Below are 23,311 nucleotides of genomic sequence, written 5' to 3' on the forward strand. Positions count from 1 at the left end.
CCATTTTTTCCTTCTGACAGGTATTCATAACTCTTCTTTCTCAGACTGTACTATATTCTTACTAATGTTGTGTTTCAAACTAATTTGAAAAGCAGACGCCCAAATGATACAACAAATTAAGTTATGAGAACACATATCTGTTCTCAGTGCACAGACTGAGAACAGATTTGTGAGACTGTTCAGTGTTTAAGGATAAGCCTGACTCAATGTAAGCACGTATTTTTAAAAGACAAAATGTGTGCTTTAAATGAGCATGACCATAGGAAATGATTTCTATAATTTCTGCTTTTTAAACACTTTTCCTTGCATAATTTCATTGCCCCACTTTCTACCTTATACACATCTCCTAAGGGGTTCTGCATCATTTAAATCCCTGAAGTAACAGACGCATCACATATATCAGCAGTAAACAGCTTGAAAAGTCTGGAAAGAAAAGAAAGAAAACAAGAGATGTTTATTTGCATTACAGCTACTGAGAAATAGCAGTTGTGGCTATGCACTCATGGCTGTGTGAGTAGTCATGGCTAGTGGCTGCTGGCCAAGTGGCCTACAGCAATTTTCATACTGTTCTACATCGTGAAATAACCAGCCTGTGGTTACACAAATAAGATACACACTGTTGGGCATGGAAATAAACATCTAGGTGTAATAATAACTACCTACACACCATCCTAGCACTCTGGTAGTCCGAGACAATTCCATTTCAATCAAAATATTATACAACTGACCATATTTTACGGATTTGCAAATAACTACAAGTTTTGGTGATATTTTCAGTTCATTTGTAGAACTCAGTTAGCATTTATACATATAATAGATGATGAAAATAAAAGTCTTTTAAAATACTTTTATAATTATAGGCATAGGAAACAAAAATAAACATTTAATGTGAAAATATCTGCTGAGACATTCTTAAATTGTGGCCTCTCCACCTGACAAAACTATTTTTAAATGTTTATTTCTGTACATTAATATGGATGGTCAATTTAAGTTTATATGAAAAGACAAAAATGTGAAATCGTTACTGTTGAACAAGATCCTTTCTGAGATTACAGAAACAGAATTATACTCAGCAACCTGTTACTGTCTAGCAAAGCTCCCTGATGGCTCAGGTTCACAGGCACCCAGTAAAAACGCTGCACAGTCAACCTCACTGTGGAAACACATCCCCAAAAGTTTTCTAATTTATAGATGGCTTGGCAGCACTTTCGAACTACATCACCATCAATGTAAAAAAATTGCAGGGCATATCATTAATGCCTTAGGAGGTGTATTTTTTGGTCACTCTTAATTGTTATCCAGAGGGAGGATGAGATGATTGAAAGCACAGGCTCCATCTTACCCTCTGCAAGGCACAGGACCAAGCACCCCAGGCACCTTCTATGCCAGTAACTGATGTAATACAGCACTGAATGTTTCAAGCATATGCAGTCTTGCAGAGAGAAGGGAGCTGAACTGGAGAACTGGAAAACAACCCTTACCAAACCACCAGGTGAGACACAGGCGCAGGCAAGAGAGAGTAGAAATTCCTAGTGCTGTTCCATTCTTAGAACTGTGCTAAGTGTGTACTTCCCAGAGCTAAAAGAACGAGAGCAAATAAAATGATCGTGATTGCTGCCTCTCAAGCAGAGCTCATCTCTGCTCACCTCTCCAAGAGCTGTAATATAGTAAGGCCCTAACCCTGAGAGTATATTAACATATATTGTGAACATAAGAATAAGTTTCTACAGGAAATTTTTCAGATTTCCTTTTCAGTTCTGGGCTAGTTTTGGATTATCTGCTCTACAGTTGGACCCTGTCTGTTGTTAATGACAGAGAAAAAGGAAAATAGAGAGGAGAAACCAAAACTGTGTTTGTTCATTTTCTGATAAATTCTCATGCACCCGAGAGTGTGTATTTGTGGAGCAACACACAAAAGCTGGCATTTGGGTCCACTGCTTATCTTTCTAAACTAAAAAGTAACCTTGGAAATCTATTATCTCAAATCTGTTTGTTTATTTATTTATTTATGCAACTCGCAGCATCAAGTGCCTGAAGCTGGCAGAAAGACTCTCTTTCATTTAAAAAATACAACAATTCAAACAAATTCTATTCTCCACCTCTAGCCATCTCTGTCTCTATCCCATGGCCACTTCTCCTTTGCTGAATAAGCCTCCAAAGGAACCTGGAAACTAACTTCTTTCAATTTGAATGGCAGGAATTTCTCCTCCACAAACCTTTTCCAGCATAATCACGTAAAAGAAGAGTTCTTACTCCTTGCAGTGTTCTCAAACACACCAACCTATCTTTCAGCACCTTGCAGGTGCCCTGTCAGGTATAAAAGTCAAATTATGTTGAGCTTTTTTGGATAGAGACAGTACATGGAATTTTACCTTCTATCGCACAGATACATAGATATCCTCACCTATCGTGCGTCGCAGGCCATTGAACTGAATGCAAAATCCATTTATTGAGCTCAGAAATTTGTCTGTGACTGAGGCACAATCTGCATTTAAGTATGTCCCTGAAAGTCACCAAGTTTTAACTTGAAGATGCATGAAGAGGATCTGCTCTGTTGGTAGTTTGTTCCCGTGACTGCAAACTCACAGCTGTGTCTTACATATTTGAATTCATCCATGGCTCTCGTTAAACCTTCCTTCCCTAACTTAAAGGACTCTGTAGTTCTGATTTTTTTTTCCGTCTGTAAAGGCACTCATGCAACATAGTCAAGTCACCACCTAGTGTTCTTTCGCTAAGTTTGAGCTACTTACATATTTGACCTTGCAACCATTTCAAGCATTTTTTCCGCACCTTTGGCAGCTCTTTAAGGCACCTTTTCCAGTGCTTCGACATCCTGTCAGAAGTATGGGTTTCAAGAACCGTACGATGATCGGACTGCTCTGCAGTACTAAGTAGTGACAAAGTGGCACAGTCTTGCAATATAATTAACCTTAAAAAGGCCTCAGAGACTTGTAAGAAGTTATGACCGATGCAATAAATCGGGACCAAAGAAGTACTGGAGTATTGGAGTAGTTCTGTATCACATTTATATGCTTTCTTCACTTAAATGTGACCTCCCAAGGAAAAAAAAAAACAAACAAAACCAACCAAACACAAAACAAAGCAGGCACATATCTCATTTTGCATCTTTATCTTGTGCAGGAGGATCCAAAAAACTCCTGAAACTTGCAGGCCTCACATTCAGACCAGTGTCGGGTCTTAGGAGCTCTCTCTCTTACCACCCTGCGGCCCTGGGTGGGTGTGAGGGGGGTGTGGGGGGTGTGGGGGGTGTGGGTGGGTGGGTGTGGGGGTGTGTGTGGGGGGTGTGTACCGACCCCTGGCAGCAAGGCCAGCCCAGTCACACCGCTGATGCCTGAACCGCCGGCCACCCCTCACACGATGGGACACCGCGCTGGGGACTCGACCTCCTCCCGCCTGCGGCGTCTCCTCTCTCCTTTGGTTCCTTCTCAGACCTCACCCAGAGCCGCACGGATGCGGCCACGCCAGCGGGTCGGACGTCTCGGTCGGTCCGTGACCCCCCCCGCCCCGGGGAACGACGGAGGGGACGGGTCCCCGTCCCGTCACCCGCGGTCCCCTCAGCGGTGCCGGCGGCTGAGGCGCCCTGAGGAGACGGCTCGCGCCACGCGCGGGACCCGGGAGGGGGAAAGGAGGCGGGGCGAGGCGGGGCGGGGCGGGGCGCACGCGGGGCGTACGTCACCGCCCCGCCCCACCGCCTCCTGGGAGCTGTAGTCCTAGCGCCCGCCCCCTCATAGCCGCCGCCTGCCGGCTCATAGAGTTCAGGCCTCCCCGGCTAGAGCGCCGCTGTCCGCCCCCCCCCCCCCCCCCCCCCCCCGCAGCCGGGCGGGGCGGGGCGGGGCCGGGCCGAGCCGGGGAGGCGGGGCCGGGCCGGGCCGGGAGGTGCCCGGCAGGGCTAAGCGCTGCGTTCCGCTGCACGGCCGCGGGAACTGCCTCACCGGAGCCGGGCTGCGCCGCCGGGCGGGTGAGGCTGCCGGCCGTGGCGGGGAGGAGACGGAGAGGGAGCGGGCGGGCCGCCGGGGGAGGCGGGAAATATCGGTGCGGGCGGGCCCGCGCAGGGAGCGGCGGGTTGCTGGTGCGGGCGGTGACGGCGCGGGCAAAGCGGCGCGGGCGGGCGGGTCTGGGCGCTCTCTCTTGCCCCCTGCCCCGGTCGCCCGGTGCCCCGCGGTGGCGGCGGCCGCCGGAGGATCCCCCGCAGCGTCCCCTCGGCCGCCCAGAGGGGCTGGGGACGGGCGCCGCCTTTCACCCAGCATCCCGGCCCGCCCGCCCGCGGCGGTAGCGTGACAGAGGCCCGGGGCAGCTCGGCCTTTGCCGGGCCGGGCAGGGTGCGAGGGCGTGAGGTGAGGACCGAGGAGGGTGCGAGGGCGTGTGGTGAGGACCGAGGAGGGTGCGAGGGCGTGAGGTGAGGACCGAGGAGGGTGCGAGGGCGTGAGGTGAGGACCGAGGAGGGTGCGAGGGCATGAGGTGAGGACCGAGGAGGGTGCGAGGGCGTGAGGTGAGGACCGAGGAGGGTGCGAGGGCGTGAGGCGAGGACCAGGGAGGGTGCGAGGGCGTGAGGTGAGGACCGAGGAGGGTGCGAGGGCGTGAGGTGAGGACCGGGGCGGCCACAGAGCGAGGGGCTGGTTGGCGGGAGCCTCGTTGGCGGTGGCACGCCTCGTCAGCCCGAGGGCCGCGGCCTGGGCGGGAGTGCGATGGCCAGTGGGCATCTTGCTCCTTTGCTGTTGCAGGCCCCGGTGGGGACGGCGTGAGGAGACTCTTGTGTCACGGGAAGGCGTCCAGATGGCCCAGGAGGCTTAGTACCTCAGCGTCTCCTGGTCTCCTCAGCGTCGTTATCGTCTCCCTGCCGTCAGTAAGTATGGCCTAGCAGCGCGCCGGTGATTCAGGGCGCTGAGGAACGAACAACTGACGACTTGGTTTTCCCGCGAGTGGCGGTTGTTGAACGACATTGGGGTCGGTCGTACCAGAGTTTAGAGGGGAGAAGCTGGGGTCGGTCGTACTGGAGTTTAGAGGGGAGAAGAAGTTGGGCGGATGGTGGAGAAGTTGGTTGGGAAGGATCTCGAGTGCTCTCTTACCATGAAGCAGGGCCCAGTGTACTTAAACTTATCCCTGACAGACATTGACTTAATTGGCTCATACAGATTATGAAATTCATGGGGTGCCTTCTCCCCCGCTCCAAGGTAACCTGCTTCAATGCTTAGCTATCATTTATGGTTAGAATTTTTCCTTAATAGCTGACCTAAATCTCCTTGGTTGAAACTAAGCTGATTATTATCTTGCACTATCCAGAGTAGACCTGGAGAACAATGGATCAGTGTTCTCTTGTCAGCAGAGTGGTGGGTGTCTGCAAGTTTCCACTCACAATCTTCTCCGAACTGAGTGAACCCAGTTCTCGTGTTTCTCTGGCCCCTGAGCTCTGTTGGGCATTTCCATCATCCTTGGACTGTTAAACCCAGAGCTAGGTGCAGTACTCCAGTGGAGATACTGTTAGGTCTGAGGAAGTGGGGTAATTATCTCCCTTGTGTATGGCATCTCTCTTAAAAACATTCCAGAATGATGCTGTCTTATTTGGCAACATTCTCGCATTACTGAAATATTCAGTTTGTGATCCACTGTAAACCAGATCCTTTTTCGCTATACTGCTACACTGGGAATTACTCCTGAAGAGATATCCATGTTTGGGGCTTTTTCATTACTATGTATATTATTTTGCACCTGTTATTAGTTTGAGAAGAAGAAGTTATCTTGATCATCATAACATGACTTTTTCTGTCTAATTTTAGTCTCTGAAATCCGCTCTTCCAGTCCCCTTCCTCCAAGTTTGCCGTCATCCACAAATAGTTAATTAAAATACTGGGTAGTGCCAGGCCCTGCACATTGTGATAAAACCTTCCAGTTTGACAGTTTGACTTTCTCAGACACTTTCTTCTTGTTTTTCATGTTTCTTACTAAAGCTGCAACTCATTCTGTGCCATGGCTTTGCAGCTGAGCCAAATCCTACGGAGAATCTTAAGTGAGGAAACAATCAACTTCTTTGAATTGGCTTCTGTGCATAGAGTAGGGATTCCTCACAGCTCAGAAACTAGAAATATGTGTAAAATTGTGAACCCTTCCTAAGTTCTGGTGCCTTGCATATGGCTTCTGGAAGTCCCAGACACCTGGCTACAGATTACAGAGAATAATGATTGCTGGCAGTTTCCCATTCTCCCTCTTTAAGCTGTTATGCTATGCAGAGAGAACTGAAAAGGCTTCTTTTGAGACATCAGGCAAATCATGTAACCCATTTTTCAAAAATCGTGGAATGAAGGTTTTCTGTGGTTTTATTTCCTACAGTAATTTCTACCTTGCAGGACACTATGAAAATAAATAGTCCTAAAGCAATATCCAAATGATAAAAATATCCCCAGAATTACTGCAGATATTAAAAAAAAACAAAAACCAAAAGGCATTTAAAAATGTATGTATATTTTTGTATGGATATTCAGGTATGTGGAAATACCAGTCTGCTGGCATAGTCAGCTGCCTACTGCTTTCATCCCTTCTACCCAAGGAACAGTAGTGAGCTACAAGGTGGTTTGCGAACTTTGACAAAAAGGTGCTGAATCACTTAGGAAAAGAAAAAAAAAATAACCACAGCATTAGAGGATGGTGAAGACTGTGAGTCATTCGTATGCTATCATAGTATGGCTCGTGCCTGAGTAGATGAGTCTGTCCCCCTCCTGTGTTCTTTCTTTTAAATTCTTTTCTCATTTATTTCCTCAGAAAAATCTGCTTTGATCCTAACTTTCTTCAAAATTGCATTTGCTTTTTTAGAGAGCTTTCTGGAATAACCATACAAATGCCTTGTTCTCACCCACTTAATACAGGATCAGATTTATAGATAATACATTAATGCTTGGTTATATTTATAAGGGATTACTTTATCTGATCACAAATGGTCCATGAAGTTGAGAGCGAGAGGCGATATTTTGAAAATTTTTAATACTGAAGTCATTCGAAAATGTTCTGAGCAGCAGCAACCTGTTGATTAGAATGAAAGGACTGGTCTAGTGATGAAAATGCAGCAGACTAAGCCTATGTAAACAGCAAAGTTTCTTTCTCTTAAAATTGCACTTCACTGTGGAAACATCATAAACAAAAAATTCTAGGGTTGGGGATTAAGCATAGATGAACATAATGTGTATATTGACTTCACTGGAAGGAAGAGTCCAGCATTGGCAGGGTCATAAGCTAAATAATCGTACAGCTATTTTCCTCTATCCTCTACAATAAACTTTTTTTTCTTTTCATTCTAATTTGTTTAGATGTCTCACATTAAAAATCATGGAGCTAGGAAAGGCGAAGCTTCTGAGAACTGGCCTTAATGCCTTATACCAAGCAATTCACCCTGTGCACGGTATTGCCTGGACAGATGGGAAACAGGTGATACTAACTTCTTTACACCTTCATAATGGAGAACCAAAATTTGGTGACTCAAGTGTTGTCGGTCAGTTTGAACATGTCCATGGACTCTACTGGGGCCCGTGTCCCCCTGATGCCCCAGCTCTGCTCGCTGTTCAACATAAAAAGCATATCACCATTTGGCAGCTCTGTTTTAATGTTACAGAAAGAAATAAGCTCTTAGTTTCTCAGATATGTGACATCAGTGAGCCTTTTCCAGTGCTCCCCCAAGGCTGCGTGTGGCATCCGAAGAAGGAGATCTTGGCTGTGCTAACTACACGGGATGCCTCTGTTTTACACTCTGTTCATCTCAACAACTCCAGAATTAAAGCAGATATTAAAGGCAGCGGTCTCATCCACTGCGCTTGTTGGACAAAGGAAGGCAATCGCTTAGTAGTGGGAGTAGGCAGTGCCCTTCATTCTTATATTTGGGACGATGGTCAGAAAACACTGAATGCTTGTTCTTTTTGCCCAATCTTTGATGTGGGAGGCTACATCTGTGCTGTGGAAGCTACTCTGAACTTCCAAGTTGCTGTTGCCACTGAGCTTCCTCTAGACAAGATCTGTGGCTTAAATGCTGGTGTTGCGTTTGAAGTTCCAGCGAGCATTGAAACAGAGTCCTTTCCCTCGCAGTCCAGCTTATGCGGTGAGGAAGAGTATTCCATGGATGGGGGGAAAAAGTCACTGGACTCTGAGAAGCCCTTGCCTGTTGTTACATCTCCTGTGGATCTAACTCACATACTTTCTAGCAAGCAGGGTGCTGATTCCAGTCCTCTTCTTCATCTGAGGCCCAAGGACTACCTAACGGGAAGTGGCCAAGATTCTTCACATCTCATCTTGGTGACTTTTGAAAGAAAGGTTACCTCTACCAAAAAAGTTAGCATCCCAGGCATTCTGGTTCCTGATATAATGGCTTTTGACCCCAAAACTCAAACTGTATCAGTCGCCTCCAATACTTGTAACGTTATTTTAGTCTATTCACTGACTTCATCCAATTTACCCAATATTCAACAAATTCAGCTAGAGAAGAATGAAAAACCAAAGGGTTTGTGCTTCTTGACCAATAAATTGTTACTGATACTGGTTGGAAGACAAAAATTCACTGACCCTGCATTTCTTCCCTCTTCAAGATCAGACAAATATATGATCCGATTGATGATTAAGGAACTAATATTTGAAATGGGTCCTTCAACACCTGCATCAGTTAATGGGAGCTCCAGTTCGAACCTTTCAAACATACCTCATGATCTCTCTACAGATGTTCACCCTCTCAGCCGTGGACTCTTGATACCAGATCGTGCTGCCATTCAGTCCCCTACCAGCAGAAGGAAACTCATTGAAGAAATTAAGAGTCCTGTTTATGAACAAAGCTTGTTGTTGAACATGAGTGACCTCAAAGATAAAAAGATTTCCATGAATTTTCCTCCAGCTGTTGAGTCTCTCGATGCCGAACCAGTTAATCGGACTGTGGCCACATCACTGGCCTTTCCTAACAAGCCAGCATCTCCAAAAAGGCAGGCAGATGCAGCTTCCAAAATACCAAATTCTTACAAGAATAACCTATTAAGTGAAAAGGAGGCGAGTTACTTTTTGAAAAATGTAGAAAAAATGTCCGGTAACTTCACAGAATTGCAGCATCATCTCTGTGAATTAACTGAGCTGCTAAAATCTGGGAAGAGAAATCTTCCAGTGTACCCATCTTCTCACGAACCCTCTTTTATTAACATCACCTGCCAGGTAATTTTAATATTGGAAGCCTTAATAATAAAATCTGTTTATGGATGCATGTTCTTTGTATGGATTTAAAACACAAACTCTGGCAAATTATGCTCAGGAAGGATGACATCCTATGAATGTTTAGTACGTGCAAATTCGGTACGTGTGAATGATCTTGCTGCATGCAGGTGAATCCGATAGGAGTCTTATTTAGACTTACTTAGGCTTTACATAAGCCTGGCTCGTTTTTGTTGTCCTTCTTCCCTACTCTTCCTGTAATTGCATCTCAGTCCCTATTTACAGTTCTTCTAAAACGATGTATTTATATTTTTCTCTGATGGGAGATAGAATGAGGGAAATATTTCAGGTAACTTTTTAAACTAAACTTAAACTAACATATCTAAAATTATTGCCATTTCAGATGGATGCTGTAGTAGTGCTTTCCTTCTTGCAGAGCTATCTGTACCAGTGGTAAAAACAGAGCATTTCTGGAAAAAGACCATTATCATGTAATGGTCAAGAGGATTAGATTTCCATCCTGTTCCTGTAGGTGGGACTAATGTTACAAGTCCCATTACTTTGCAGGCTTTCAGTGTTTTTAAAGTGATGTAATAATAGGGAATGTGCAGCTCGTGCTGGCCTGAGCTCATTGGCTCTGCCCCAGGCAGGCATACCTTCTCCTTCTGCACAGAGGCTGGTGGGACTCCAGAGAACCCACCTGTGACAGTTCAGTTGCAGAGTTAAAGACTTGTCATGAAGTGCTAGGAAGGAAATGTTTTTCGTAGGCAACTTCTGAAGCTTTCTGTTTAGAAATTTAGACAAGTGAAAATTTCCATGTGTCGGAACTGGTATCAATCTCCCGTCCTCCTGTGAGGACAACTAAAATAATGGAGACTGAAACAAAAAAAGAAAAATGCTTTGGCTCCGAAACTGAAATGTTGCTAATGAGTATTGAAAGCACCATCTGAGAAGGAGAGAGACCCTTAGGGACACAACAGATAATTCCATTAATGTAGCTTAAAAATGGATTTAAAATCAAATTTCATGTGAAAGACACTTTCCTTGGCTGAAAGAAGGCACTTCCAAATCTCGTGCTAGAAAGTGTAAGTTACCTGATTATCAAAACACGGCACAAATCTACAGGTCTCTTTTAGAATTCAGATTAATAAACCTTAGTCAATATTTAAAGTCATTTAAACTGCCATTTTCCTTTCAATAAGCTCTTATTTTTCAGCTTCATTATTGCGAAATTTATTATTCTTGAGTTTTCTAGCATTGAACTCTTAGGTCCTAGGTCGTATTCCCTCACTCTCTTCACTATTTTCCATTGTAAACATTTCATAATTGTAATAACTCTAATTTTTCTAGCTTTCTTAAATCTTAATTATATATGAGGCATTACTCTGAAAAGTGAAAGTTTCCCTCAGCAAGTCTGGTGTCTCATTTATCTGAGGTGTTTCTTTAGAAGCCTACTTTAATTTGAGGTAGCACAAATTTTTGTTAACATTTTTATATTCAGCTCTCTTTTTACATACAGTTTGAAACCGAGTTAGTATCAGCCTGTGTTGGTGTTCCTAGAGCTAGATTAGCTACACTTGCATGCAGGTGCTTCACAAGTTAAAGTAATGCTACAATTTTACCTACGTATTTTGATCACTGATCATTTGTGGCAAGAAAAGCATTTCACTTCTGAATTACAAGTGACATTGGAAAGTCTGGCAGAAAATGCTGTGTTTTAACTTTAGTCAGAGTATATTTGATTCAGAAATGGTTAACAGGCAAACAGGGATCGTCACCTCCTGTGCTGAGCCCTGATTGTTTCTCTACTGCCCAAGTTATTAGCTGTATTTTACAAAATGTTGAGGAAACCCAAAATGTCCCAAATAAACTCTGCCCTCTCAGACACTGCTTATCAGTCCAGGGGTCAAAGAGGATGTGTGCATCTCTGACCTCCCCTCTACCATATGGCCTCCTTGTGGATGGATGGGTCTGTCCACAGCACAGAAAAGGAGTCAGAATTTACTTTTATCATGTTTTTTTCATGGCCCAGGGATGTTACCAAGGCTTCCCTGGGAAGTGACGTGGTTGTGTGAATTTTATCCTACTCAAAGACAGAGATTGTAGTTTTTGTAACAACTAATCTTTTGCAGATTTTCAAAATGCTTTGTTCTGGCTGTGAGGGATATTCTTTGAAGATGCTTTTTGGATTTTAAGGCTTGGGGCAGTGATGGTCAGAGGTGAGACAAACAAGCCCTTCTGACTTGTTAGTCCGTTCCTCACCCCAAACATTCAGGAGCAGGAGTTCTCACCTCTTCTTAAGTTGTGGATCAGGGAGCGGGGAGGATGGAAAACCTGCAGCTTTACAGACTCCCCAGGAAAATGTCCCTTGCAGGTGGTAGGGTGAGAGTCAGGATTGCGCTGTGGATGAAGCTCATGGTTTCTTCACCAGCAGTGTGTGATTTCGTCTCCTGTTGTTCTGACAGCTAATTCTGCTGAATTAGCACAGTTCCTTGCTGCTATCGCTCACAGATCATCTACTTGAGAGCTGAGACTTTAAAGTATGAATCTTGCAAATGGGTCTGAATGAATGTAGCATTTGACTTTCTGTAAATGATGTAGTTGAAGGCATGTCTGTGATCCTGTTTTCATTAATGCCGTTTTGACATCTCTGCTTAAATAGATATGTAATGATTCTTTCTTGAATTTACAGAAGCAGCTTTCCAGAAGTGATTCAGATGAAAGACGAGCTGTTATTCTTTGTGGTGGTAAACTCCGTCTAAATATAGTCCAGCAGATATTCAATCTCTCTCTTGTAGAAATGCAACATGGTATGTTGTAATTATCCAATAATACAAACACTTTAAACACATGTGACATTCTCAGTGAGCAGCAGCAATGTGCCTAATCCCATCTGGAAAAAAAAAACCAAGGAATAAGTAATGCAAGATTATTAATAAAAGTTTGCTCATTTGTTTTATAACATAAAGATTCTTCTCTAGGCTTTTACTGAGAAGAATCTTTACATTACAAAAAAAAAAAGAGCAAACTTTTACCTATGATACCCCCTTATCAAGTAGCTAGTAATACAGGAAAATTACTGTCACCCAGTATTTTATTTATGTTTTCCACTATTCTAAATAGAGAAGTCTGAGTATGAGGAGGTTGGAGTTGACTGGTAGTTTTGGAATACAGTTTTCTATATTTCAATCTGTAGTGCCAGCATCTGGTCTCCTTTAAGAAATCCTATATTTTATTTATGAGCACAAAAGTAGCTCTATAGATTTTAGCAGTGCCTTTCACTTGTTTTTTTGCTGTGAAGAAAACTACCTTTCTTATTGTTGTGGTCTTCTCTGCTGTTACCCATTCATCCCACGCACATCTTGTATGTCTGTGTATGTGTCAATTCTAAGTCTCTTACTTTTGGCAAAGGTAGGAAGCAGACTTTGGGGATACGATCTCTCACTACTACAGATATTCTCTGTACTGTATTTCAACTATTTGCCTACCATGTCTGCTGTTTGCCTGCTCGTGGATTACTGAGCCGCTATCCCAAAGCCTTAAGGCTGCTTTTCTTACCATTGTGCAAGTTTTATTTTTCCTTAAGTAGTTGCTGGAATATGTTTAGTATTCCGATACCTAGATAAAACTGTAGTCAGATAATTCACTACCAATTGAATCTTGAAAATATTCTTGCCACTATCTTACAGTAGTTTAGTAGTTTTCCTATTGCAGGATCAGTTACCTGCATTGAAACACAGCAACTATTTTAATAATGTTGTGGCACAACCCAGAAATGTCTGATATACCCAGTGATAACAATAGGCAATTTTGTAGATACTGATCTCTTAATTTTTCAGACTGGGATTTTATTTTGAGCTATAAAACTTGAATGACTTCTCTTTCTGGCAAGAAAAATGTCCCCTTTACCTGTGTTAGTTTCGACTTCTCATTTTTAGCTTAAAAATGTAAACTTAACAGATTGGTTGCCCAGGAATGAGTAATCATCATGCATATGACTAACTTTACTAGATAAATTGTAAAAGCAAACAGTGTTACTGTAGTTTCTTTATTAATTTTACAAATATTACTAGATAAATGGGCAAAGTAGGAATGGTATTTTCAAATTCCTGAATTGTATTGATTTTAAAGTTTGGTCCAAAAGAGATATTAAGCCAAAAGATTAAAGGGTTGCGTGCTTTTAAGCTACAATCTTCTCATGACCTTACTTGTGACGTGAAGTTACATAATGTAAATTTACAAACAGCTGGAAATGTTTCTCTGAATTCCCTCGCCCCCCGCGAGCTCTATTTTATTCCTTCATCAGCTTAATGGATACAAGTATGAACATTTTCTGGTTTATATGAATTGGTAGAAGTCAGTGTTTCAGATTCAGTAAAAGATTTCAAATTGTAAAAATAATGCTAATGATGATGTGAAGTCGAATAGCAAATGGACCAGACACATGGGGTTTGTACAGTATAGTACAGTATTTCTTCCTTGTATTTATTGGAATTAATTATATTGAAATTACATAATAGAAGCAGTTTCTAAATTATTTTTATGATACTAATTTTTCATTTAATAAATTTCTGCTTTTTACAGTATCTGCACAGCTTAAGCACTGTGAAGTAGCTTATGAATACCTAATTAAAAAGAAGTCTGGATGCTTATGAATTCTGTTTGAATTTCATTCCTCCTCCTTATTTGAAGCATGCATTTATTATAGTCTCATATCCTAGTGGAAAAATTGGTCAGAAAGCTGTTTCGCATAGTTCTTAACTGTCCTTTATTTTTGAGATCATACAACCTCTGTCTCCCCATTCTTTTTTGTTTTGGCTAGAAAAACTGTAAACATACAGAAGCATTTAATTTTAGAAGAAATATGTTTTATACCTTAAACATACCTAATTACAGGAAAACTTACAAACAGACATTTACGTGTCTTCACAGGTTCATCTTGGATTGTTCTCACAGCGGACAGCGAGGGCTTTGTTCCGTTAACGTTTACATCCATGCAGGAGATAGTCGTAAGAGATGCCAGTATGAAAGGCTACAGTGCCTGTTCTTCCAAAACTTTGGACATCATCAGTTCTACAGAAGGGTGCAGACCCGCTTCTTCTGAAGGTCTGGATATCACGAGTTCTTTGGAAGTCCTCAGAGACTGCTCCTCCAAGGCCTTAGACAGCAGCAGTCCTTCAGAACAGCCCAGCAGTAAAATGTAATTTTTGACAGTTATTTTGTAATGTCTGTCTTATAATGGGAGACTTTTAAATTTACTGTATAGGGCTGCAAATTCTGAACAACAGTCTGTCTCAAATCTCTGTTGGATGTCTGTAATTTTTTTGTTGCATATCACTGTAAATTATTTATTTGATGCTTGGAAACATTAACTTTTCTTTTTGTACTGAGCAGTGTTTTTTAAATATGCCTTTTGCAGTATAGACCAGGTCTTTGTATCAGTGGTTGAAAACACGTGTTCCTACAAGCTTCTGAGCTAAAATTTCCATCTTGGTCTTTAATATGTTGGTGTTTTTAGATGATAGTAAACTTGCATAATAAAGAAACCCTTGAAAACGCTGCGTTGCCCCCCATTTCCTCACTTCTGCCAAAGCCTGAAATGTTACGCTATTATTTAGAAATAGCACCTGCAGAGGTGCATGTGCATTTGCACTGGTGTTACTAGGGGTGTAAGCACTAGTTTAGGTATATGGAGTTTGGGACAAAGTATGATCATGTCAAATATCCGTAATGTGTGGAAGCAAGACCCTTTTCCCCTCTTGTGCCCACTAATAACGCCTCTCTGTGCTTGCTTCTCTGTGTGGATTTGGGGAAGTGGCTGTCACATGTGTCATCGTCTGTGGGGGGTTGAGCCCAGGTGGCAGCTGAGCCCCCACCCAGCCACTCACTCACTCCTCTGTCCAGGACGGGAGGATTGGAAGGGCAAAAGCAAGAACAACCCGTGGGTTGAGATAAAGATAGTTTAATAGGTAAAACAAGCTGTGTTTGCAAGTCAAGCAAAATAAGGAGTTTGCACAGTACATCCCATCAAGAGGCAGCTGTTCAGCAGCTTGTGGGAAAGCAAGGCTTCGGCACGTATAACGGTTGCTTGGGTTTTGAGTGCTGTAACTCTGACCGTCCTCTCCTTTCTTGCAACTTTATGTGCTGAGCGCGATGTCATTATGGTCTGGGATATGCCTTTGGTCAGTTGGGGTCAGCTGTCCCAGCTGTGTCCCCTCCCAGCTTCTTGTGCTCCCCCGAGCCTGCTCGCTGGTGGGACAGAGCTGGAAAAAGAAGGCCCTGATGCTGTGCAAGCGCTGCTCAGCAACAGCCAAAACATCGGTGGGTCATCATACTGTCGTGGTCACAGATCCAAAGCACCGTACAGGCTGCTATGAAGAAAGCTAACTCCGTCCCAGCCAGACCCAGTACATCGTTATAGGCATAAAGTGACTTCAGTTACATTTGAATAACAACATTTGCCAGTTAATATGTCTAAACATCTCTTCATATTGGAATTTTTCCCTTTGAAACAATATTGTTAATATTAACAACATTGCCTTCAATGCATCTCTTTTAATTTTCATAGCTAATATGTGCTGAACAGGCAGAAGGGAAGTCCAATAACCCATCACCTTGAGAACATCCAATTTAAAGGCTGACAGGGGCTTTTGTAGTGAGAGAGAGAAAATGCAAAGGTGAAATTTGGAAAACAGCAGAAGTTTTTGTAGTATGGATTGCAACACTGAAGAAAACAGTAATCCAAGATTGCTACCCATAAAATTAAAGCATGATAACATTAAGCAGTTTATCAGGCTTTCACAGTGGCGCTTACTGCGTGAGAAGGAATCAAGTGATGAGATTATAGAATTGGAGCTGCTGTTTTAGGACTAATATAATCTCTTTTTTTATTGCCTATTTGGAAATTTAGCCACTGTCAAAAAATCATCTGTCCACAAAATCCAATACTAAAGATACAACATCAGCGAAAGCTGCAAAGAGCACTCAGTGTTGGGTGGTGCAACTAGAAGTTAACAGCTTTTGTTGCACAGGGGAGGAGGAAAACAGGTGAAATAATTTGGCAATTGTGGGCTTCATCCTCTACATAACAAGCATCTGTTCTCAGTAATTGTCACTGTTTAATCCGGAGGCTGTCCGCAATCACTCTAACCAAAAGCCACAAAGCCCAGTGGCAACCACCATGTAGACCAGTAGATGACAAATAATTTTGTCCAAAGATCCTTGGCTTTTCCATTTGGCAGGATGCAAGAACACAGCACCAAGTAAATGGCTTCTCACAACCAGGCATCAAAGACATAAAAAAAAAAATAAAAAAATCAAAGCTTCTTGAAGCCAGAAACCTTAAAAATCAAGTATAGCTTCTGCTGCCAAAGTCCCACCATGTTCCATTGCTTCATCCCCAGTGGGAGTGTTGCACTTCAGGTGCATATCTAATCATTCATCCTCAGCTACCAGCTGTGAGTTTTCCAAATGAAACAAGTGAAGATGAAAAGTGGAGAGGTACAGGAACAAGTTGGAAAGCGAGGTGGTTTTTTTTCCTCCATCCTATTTCTTCTAACATGGGCAGGTGCTGTGCTTCCTTTACCCCTAGCAGCTCCTTTTTTTTTTTTTTTTTTTTTGGCATAGTGTGGGTTCCAACCCCAGCTGGTGGTGGGAAGAATCATCTTCCAGTAGCAGTCTATGCCCAACACAAAATGGGTTTGATGAATTAAACCTGTTGCCTACTCTGTTCCCGGTTTGTCCCAAGAGATCCAAATCCCTCTTTCCTATTAGTCTTTATTACTTCTCCAGGGACATCTGGCTCTCCGGGGACCCTGAGCAACCACCCGAGCAGGGGCCGCAGGCACACCAGTGTTCACCAAGTGCCACCGCTGACTACCCCAAAAATATGTCCAGTTTCAATTAATTTCTGGATTAACTCAGCCTGCCCTGCAATATGTCTTAGTCCTGGATTTATTGTACGGTTTCCTTGCTCAGATCCACCCTGTAGGCAACAAGTACAATACTGTCTGCTGGCAAACTGGGAGGACATGGTGGGGTCTGAAAAGAAAGGTGAAGGAAAAGAAAGATTGAACTCTGGTTCCCTTTGTGTATCTTGCATGAGTTCCTTGTGTGTTACACCCTGCACTTGCCTACTGGTTCTCCTCAGTTAGAGCGGGTCTATCAGGCACTTCCTAATGGGCTTTTTACCGTCTGCAGACACCAAGCCTGCAATCAGTACTCTCAGTGCTAGGACCAAAACACATTCCCTTCTGTGCTATGACATGGAGAAGGCTGACATCCCAGCATGTTTTCTAACTGTGCCCTCTGTCAAGCTCCTCATTATTTCAGTTGCAGAGCCAGAATAATTAAGATACGTCCTTCCTAGGTTTTATAGCATTGCTTTTGCTGACTGTCCAGTTCCTGGGAATCCTCCAGCACTGAAATTCCACCCTTTTTGCTGCAGTCTCTGATCATCTCTTGAGTAAAGTTGCTGGTTTTTTCCATTGATCTGCTTTTGTATGAACACAGGCTCAGGCAGGGAATCAGGGAGGGACAAGCTGAGTGTGTGAATATCTGGTAACCAGAAAGTGTTAACTGATGCTCTGCATGTGGCATTTGGTTTCCACATCCAACATCTTTCCACCCGGTCATTGATGTCAATCCAAGAGCCCTTAGGAGAGGACTGCAGGGTGGTTTTAGGGAGCTTTCTTCTCTTATGGCTCTTCTTTCACCCCTACAAGTCACTTTGGGAATTCTGGAGTTGCCCATTCTCTCTGCCTGGCCAGCTCAGCACAGCTGAGGCTTTGCCAGGAGTCTGGAGGTGGCTACAGTTCTGCATTCATCCCACACCGACGTCGGCAGGTACGTCTATGCACTCAGACTCACAATCTGACACGGCTAGCACTGGCAGAATTGCTCAAGCTGGATGTGGCAAATGTGCAGCTTCTTCTCGATGACTTTGAAGGTGACCAAGGGGTGAGTTTGTTCTGGAAACACAAGGGAAATACTTCCTCATGGGCTGCAGCCAATTTGGACAGAAACTTCTCAGCCAGTGTAAACATGGTTCCATCACCATGATGACAAGCTGGTCGCCTGTGTTGGCCCTAGGCAGGTGAAAACATCCTCCAGGTAAAACAGAAATGAAAGTCCATGATGGAGAATACTAAGGTGAAAACGAAATCCTTTTGATCCTTTGCTGAATATAGATGATTCCACATTCATCAGCAAAGATGAGCGGGCAGGGGATGGGTGCTGGGTCTCCAAAGTGTACCTCCATCGATGAAGCTGTGCAAGTGACCGTCAGTTCCATAGGGCCTGAGCAATCCTTCCTCACCATCTACAGCAGAGTCCAGCAAAAATGAGGACAGAAAGCTGAAGGGCGTAGTTGAAGTTCATAGTCTTGTCTAACATCATTCAGGACAAGGAATAGATCAGGAAATAAGATTTATTTCTGCTTCCACACTTCTAGAGCAAACATTCATGTTTCCCTACCATCCAACAGCACTGCTGCTCTCCAGTTAGGGTTAGAGACTGCTGCTCTGTAATCATCTCTGAAATGATGTTGAGGACCCAACTTTTCTGCAGAGTACCATGGCTCTAGCACCATTCTCCCCCCGTTGTTTGTTCAGCTCTGTGTCGTGCCAGTTTGTGTGTTTGGAGACTGTATATTCTCAGGTGCAACATAGCAAAAAGTCTCCTCCTCTGCCTCAGGGACAGTGACACATGCTGCTACTGTGTCTTTTGAATGAAGCTTCCCAGGAAGTTAGCATCTGTTTTATGCAGCAGATTTGGTGCTCAATGTTGTGAAAGCCATCTGATTTCATACTTTAAGCCTATAACATATACACATTTTTGTAACCATAATACTCAGCACTCTCGCCAGGTATCCGAGCCATGGTCTTGCAGAGAGTTAAGGTGAAAAAAAAGCATTCAGTGCAGCACAGGGAACTTCTGATCTCCAAAACTGCAGGAAAACAGAAAACTCCTTCCCTCACCTGCTAGTTGTATGAATCCAACTGATGTTTCCATCAGTCTAGAAGTTTTCTGAAGGGAAAGACTCTGTTGTAGCACTTTGAGACTGTTTTTTACCTAACTATGACATGAAATTCATACAAGATATGTGATTGACCCCTATACACTAGATTGCTACTGGCTGTACCCTACTGCATCAGACTTTGAACTAACTTGCCCTCTCCACCTTCAAAGAGCTGGACAACAAATACCAGGTCTTAAATGACCTGAGTTTCCCTCAAGGAAATTCCTCTTCTCAAGAAGATTGATTTAATCCTGAGTTTTCTATCTACAGCCCAGAAAGGCAAATAGAAAAGGAGATGAACAAGTGATATTTGGCAACAAACTATGAACACAAAAAAGCAGGGTTTGGCTTTAAACATTGTCCATTTCAACTATGTTACTTGGAATGCAGAAGGTGAATAGAGATGAGAGGATGCAGCAGGGATTGAATCTAGCGGCAATTCTTATAAGGTGCAGAAGTGACTTAAGGAATTAGTTCTCAAATCTACAGAGCCCTTCCTGAAAAACCAGTGACCTGAAACCAAAGGTTCCAGCCTTCAGGGACTCCCCAGAGACAGACATCCGAGGTGGTATTCACCTATTAAAATGGGGGACTCAGCACAAGCGATCTAATCCACCTAAGCCGTGGCAGGTCAGCAAGCTCAGGGACAGACAGGGTGCAGCAGGGTCGGAGAACACGGTTGCAGGAGACACGGCTGATGGCGGTGGCTAACAGCAACCCCCTCCTTCAGTGCCTGATGGGGAACGGCGGCTTGCCAACGCGGTTAGCTGTGACCCACGGTTAGACTGATCACCAGCAGTAATGCTCAGGAAGCCCATATAACCTTGGAAAGTTTCAACATTATTTTTAGGTAGAAACTACAAGGGTGATGAAGCTGGAAGAGATGACTAGTGACTAGCTCAGCTACCAACTATACCAGCAATCAGCCCAGTGTAGAAGATTTGGGCTGCCATCACTGTACTTCAGCAAGGGCAAGGAATGGGCATGGTTTGCTTTATGGGGGACTACCCAGTGACACGTAACTCCGTTATCCTTTTCTTCCTCTATTTGTGTAAATCCATTTGTTGGAACTGCTTGCATGCAGGTGGGGAAGTGCTGTCCATTAGGCACCCAGCTGGCTTAACCCAATCTCCCATATTCTTACAACTGTATTTGGGTGTTACTTGGATGAGAGCCCCTGGGGACTGAACCTGGCCCTTGTTACTGCCAGTCAGTGCAAGGCAGGAGGCTTACATTAGATTAGCGTTTAATCTGAATGGTTGTCAATATAAGAACCTGCTTCTTTCAGTCACGTGTTCCGAACATACTTAAGGCATACGCATCATTTAAAACTGACAAGGAGACGTACAAAAGTTCATTCATTTTACAGCACCAACACTAAGCCCTAAAAAAAGAAAATTACAAAAAAAATATCTTACCCTGCACTTACTCTTCCATTCGTTTTACTTACAAAAATACATTCATTTTCTTAACAAAAGTACAACTCTGATAATCAAATAAAATAATGAGATTTTCAAAATATAAAAATACTCTACTACATTTCATCTACAGAAGCTTTCTATTTGATTTTGGCAGTTCCCTTTATTACTACCATATGCAAAGCAAGGACTGAATGCATCTGTTAGGTAAATATCACATTGTCTCTCTGGAAAGAGGAAAACAGTTTATAATCAACTAAGTTTACCTTGCAAGAGAGTGAATTCAGATTCAGTGTTGTGCAATTTAGAGGCAGCTGCACAACTGATCTAGAAATAATATCTTAAGCCACATTCAAATTGCTCCAATCAACCCCAGCCAGCAGTTTCTGCAACCCTTTTATCACTGGGCTAAGTATTTGGCTTATGTAAACTGACACAGATCCACTGCCTTGTAGCTACAGATTTATAACAGCTGAAAACATAACCCATTAAAAAACATTAACGGCCTTTACTGGGACTTCTGGTTGTTTTTAAAGATGACTATTCAGAAATACGCAAATATCACAGAATAAATCAAACCCCCAAAACTGTTTTCTATGATGTTTTGGAGCTATGTGATATTACTACATAACTTACCTAATTCAAAGTGCAGTAAATCTACTATTTCAAATTCCATCAGACTCAAAATTGGGGTTTTTTGTTGTAAACACATATGCCCCAGGCATACATATCTTGATTTGTCCAAGAACTGAAACAAAAAATCCCCAGCCTTAGATGTCAATTCAACAGAAGTCTTAAACATAGTTAACTCTTACCCACACACACTCAAAATATCCCTAAAAGCTCACTCATGATTAAGTGTTTTGCTGAATTAGGACAGTTCATTAGGCCTTAAACTTCAAGCTTTCCTGAAAAGGTTTCAGTATTAAACTTGATGAGACACTCAGTGGATGCACTGATTTTACTTCACAATGTCTTTAAGTAAAAGCTTTCCCAGTTTCCCAGCACTGGAGTCACTTCCCACATGGCCCTGAGGAAATTACTTGTAGTCACTGCCTCCAGTGACACCTACGGCAAGTGCTCCCTAACAGCGTCAAGCCAGTCCTCCAGAGGCACTTCCAGTATAAAATAAAGGCACCCTCCCACATATTCATGCAGTGAAGCCAGTGGGCTGTGTCTTGTCTTGCATTGTGCTAATTTCTTCAAGGTGAACAAGCCTTCAACTCTGGGATTCATCACTCTCCCCTCCAGATTTAGGTATGTCTTCAGAGTCCAGTCATTTTAGCTTAAGCTTGGAGCCAGCCTCTGGAGGTCTCTGTATCTCCACTGACTACAGAAGCAGCCCAGAATGACCAGGTCTGAACTTAAGTGCTCCAGAAAGTGCCTGAGGTTAGGTGTGTCTTTCACCTACAAAATGAGTTCAGCACTGTGAATCTATAGTAGAAATGAGGTTTCAGTTAATGTATCTAAAGCATGATGACATATCCCTGACTGAAAAAAAATCACCATTTAAAGGTCAGGTGTAGCCTCATTATTATAAAACACTGTGTGCAAGCTGAGATTAATAGCCATGCCATGGTGTTTTGTGAGGCAGAGAGCCTACACCACATGAGAAATGGGTGAGTATCATGATTACATAAAGGCCAAAATTTACAGACATTTGAATGGCATAGTCTAATTTTTGGAAGGGACTACTGATTTGGGGTATCCTGAGTGGAGATTATGTTTTTGAAAATGTTAAGTACTCATTCTCTGACAAAGATGAGTTTACAGGTGTCAGAAGCAAGGAACTCCAGTAATGAGAAATGTAAGGTTCTGTTTCATACAAAAATCTATGAAGTTAAATTACATCAAAATCTCTTTCAGAAAAAACTCTGTGTGAGAAAATCCTCAAAACATGCCTGCATCAGTGATTTGCTTCATTTCAAAACAAAGTAAATCCTAACTTCTTATAGCATACTTCAGGATTCCCAAGTGCCTACCAGACACAACAGTGTGCAATTTATAGGTAGACTTTTTGTTCAAAATCCACCCCAGGCTCTAAGGGGGAAATACATCACATGAGTTAAAATTTGGGTTGTGCATCACATTTACACTTTTTTCCCTTGATCTACAAGTCCCTAGAATCTCCTGTTGCAATGAAATCACAGCCTTCTGTTAATCATTGAAAAATGAACAAAAAAAACCCCAAGACTTCAATAGCTTATGTTCCTGAACATTTGTAATGTCTTTTTTAGCACAGTGCAAGGAGTTTGATATATATTTTGCATGGTGGTGTCCTCTCTTGATTTCATTACTGACTGTGTCAGAATTATCCTTTATCCTTTTTGATAAAATGTGAGCAGAGAAGTGTCCCAGAAGACTCTCACAGAGTTTGGGCATGGGATGTGAGACTATTTGTAAAGTCACAGTATTCAGAGCTTTCAGACAGAAGTGTCCTCTTTATGGTCATCCAGGTTCTCTGTGCTTTGATGGCTCCTTCTGTTAAAAGCAGAACAAATGATACATGAACAGACTTCTGGCTTTTATTGCTAACTAATCAAGCTACAGTTTGGCAATCTCAAACAACTGAGAACGACCAGCAAGGTGTAGTTGTTATGGATGGTGACTAAAGTACCTAAACAGGAGGACCAGTCCCATTTTAGATTGTTTAGCCTGTCCCCTCTGGTCTGCAGCTGTCACTCAAGAA

The 23,311-nt window shown here is 42.9% G+C and overlaps 2 protein-coding genes across 2 annotated transcripts in view; one reads left to right on the forward strand and one right to left on the reverse strand.

The window, feature by feature from the left end:
* The first annotated feature begins 3,937 nt into the window (after positions 1-3,937).
* Positions 3,938-14,744, forward strand: LOC142040794 (WD repeat and coiled-coil-containing protein). The gene is made up of 5 exons (XM_075049034.1): positions 3,938-3,979; positions 4,743-4,864; positions 7,317-9,189; positions 11,879-11,996; positions 14,119-14,744. Exons 3-5 carry the CDS (start codon positions 7,336-7,338, stop codon positions 14,388-14,390), a joined length of 2,244 nt encoding a protein of 747 aa, XP_074905135.1. The 5' UTR covers positions 3,938-3,979; positions 4,743-4,864; positions 7,317-7,335; the 3' UTR covers positions 14,391-14,744.
* Positions 14,745-14,966: 222 nt separating this feature from the next.
* The window catches only part of MFSD2B (MFSD2 lysolipid transporter B, sphingolipid), a 45,971-nt gene continuing 37,626 nt past the window's right edge, over positions 14,967-23,311 (reverse strand). Inside the window, 1 exon segment of the mRNA XM_075049035.1 lies at positions 14,967-23,103. Within this exon segment, the coding sequence (XP_074905136.1) occupies positions 23,046-23,103 (58 nt within the window). The 3' untranslated portion in view covers positions 14,967-23,045.

The sequence above is a fragment of the Buteo buteo genome, chromosome 17, assembly GCF_964188355.1.
Source record: "Buteo buteo chromosome 17, bButBut1.hap1.1, whole genome shotgun sequence".
Lineage (NCBI taxonomy): Eukaryota > Metazoa > Chordata > Aves > Accipitriformes > Accipitridae > Buteo > Buteo buteo.

Bases quoted from the DNA above. Each gene is read 5' to 3' on its own strand.
- LOC142040794 (XM_075049034.1), top strand. From the start codon at position 7,336: ATGGAGCTAGGAAAGGCGAAGCTTCTGAGAACTGGCCTTAATGCCTTA. The intron at 9,190-11,878 runs GTAATTTTAATA...TTGAATTTACAG, and splicing joins TTATTAACATCACCTGCCAG to AAGCAGCTTTCCAGAAGTGA. The intron at 11,997-14,118 runs GTATGTTGTAAT...GTGTCTTCACAG, and splicing joins TCTTGTAGAAATGCAACATG to GTTCATCTTGGATTGTTCTC.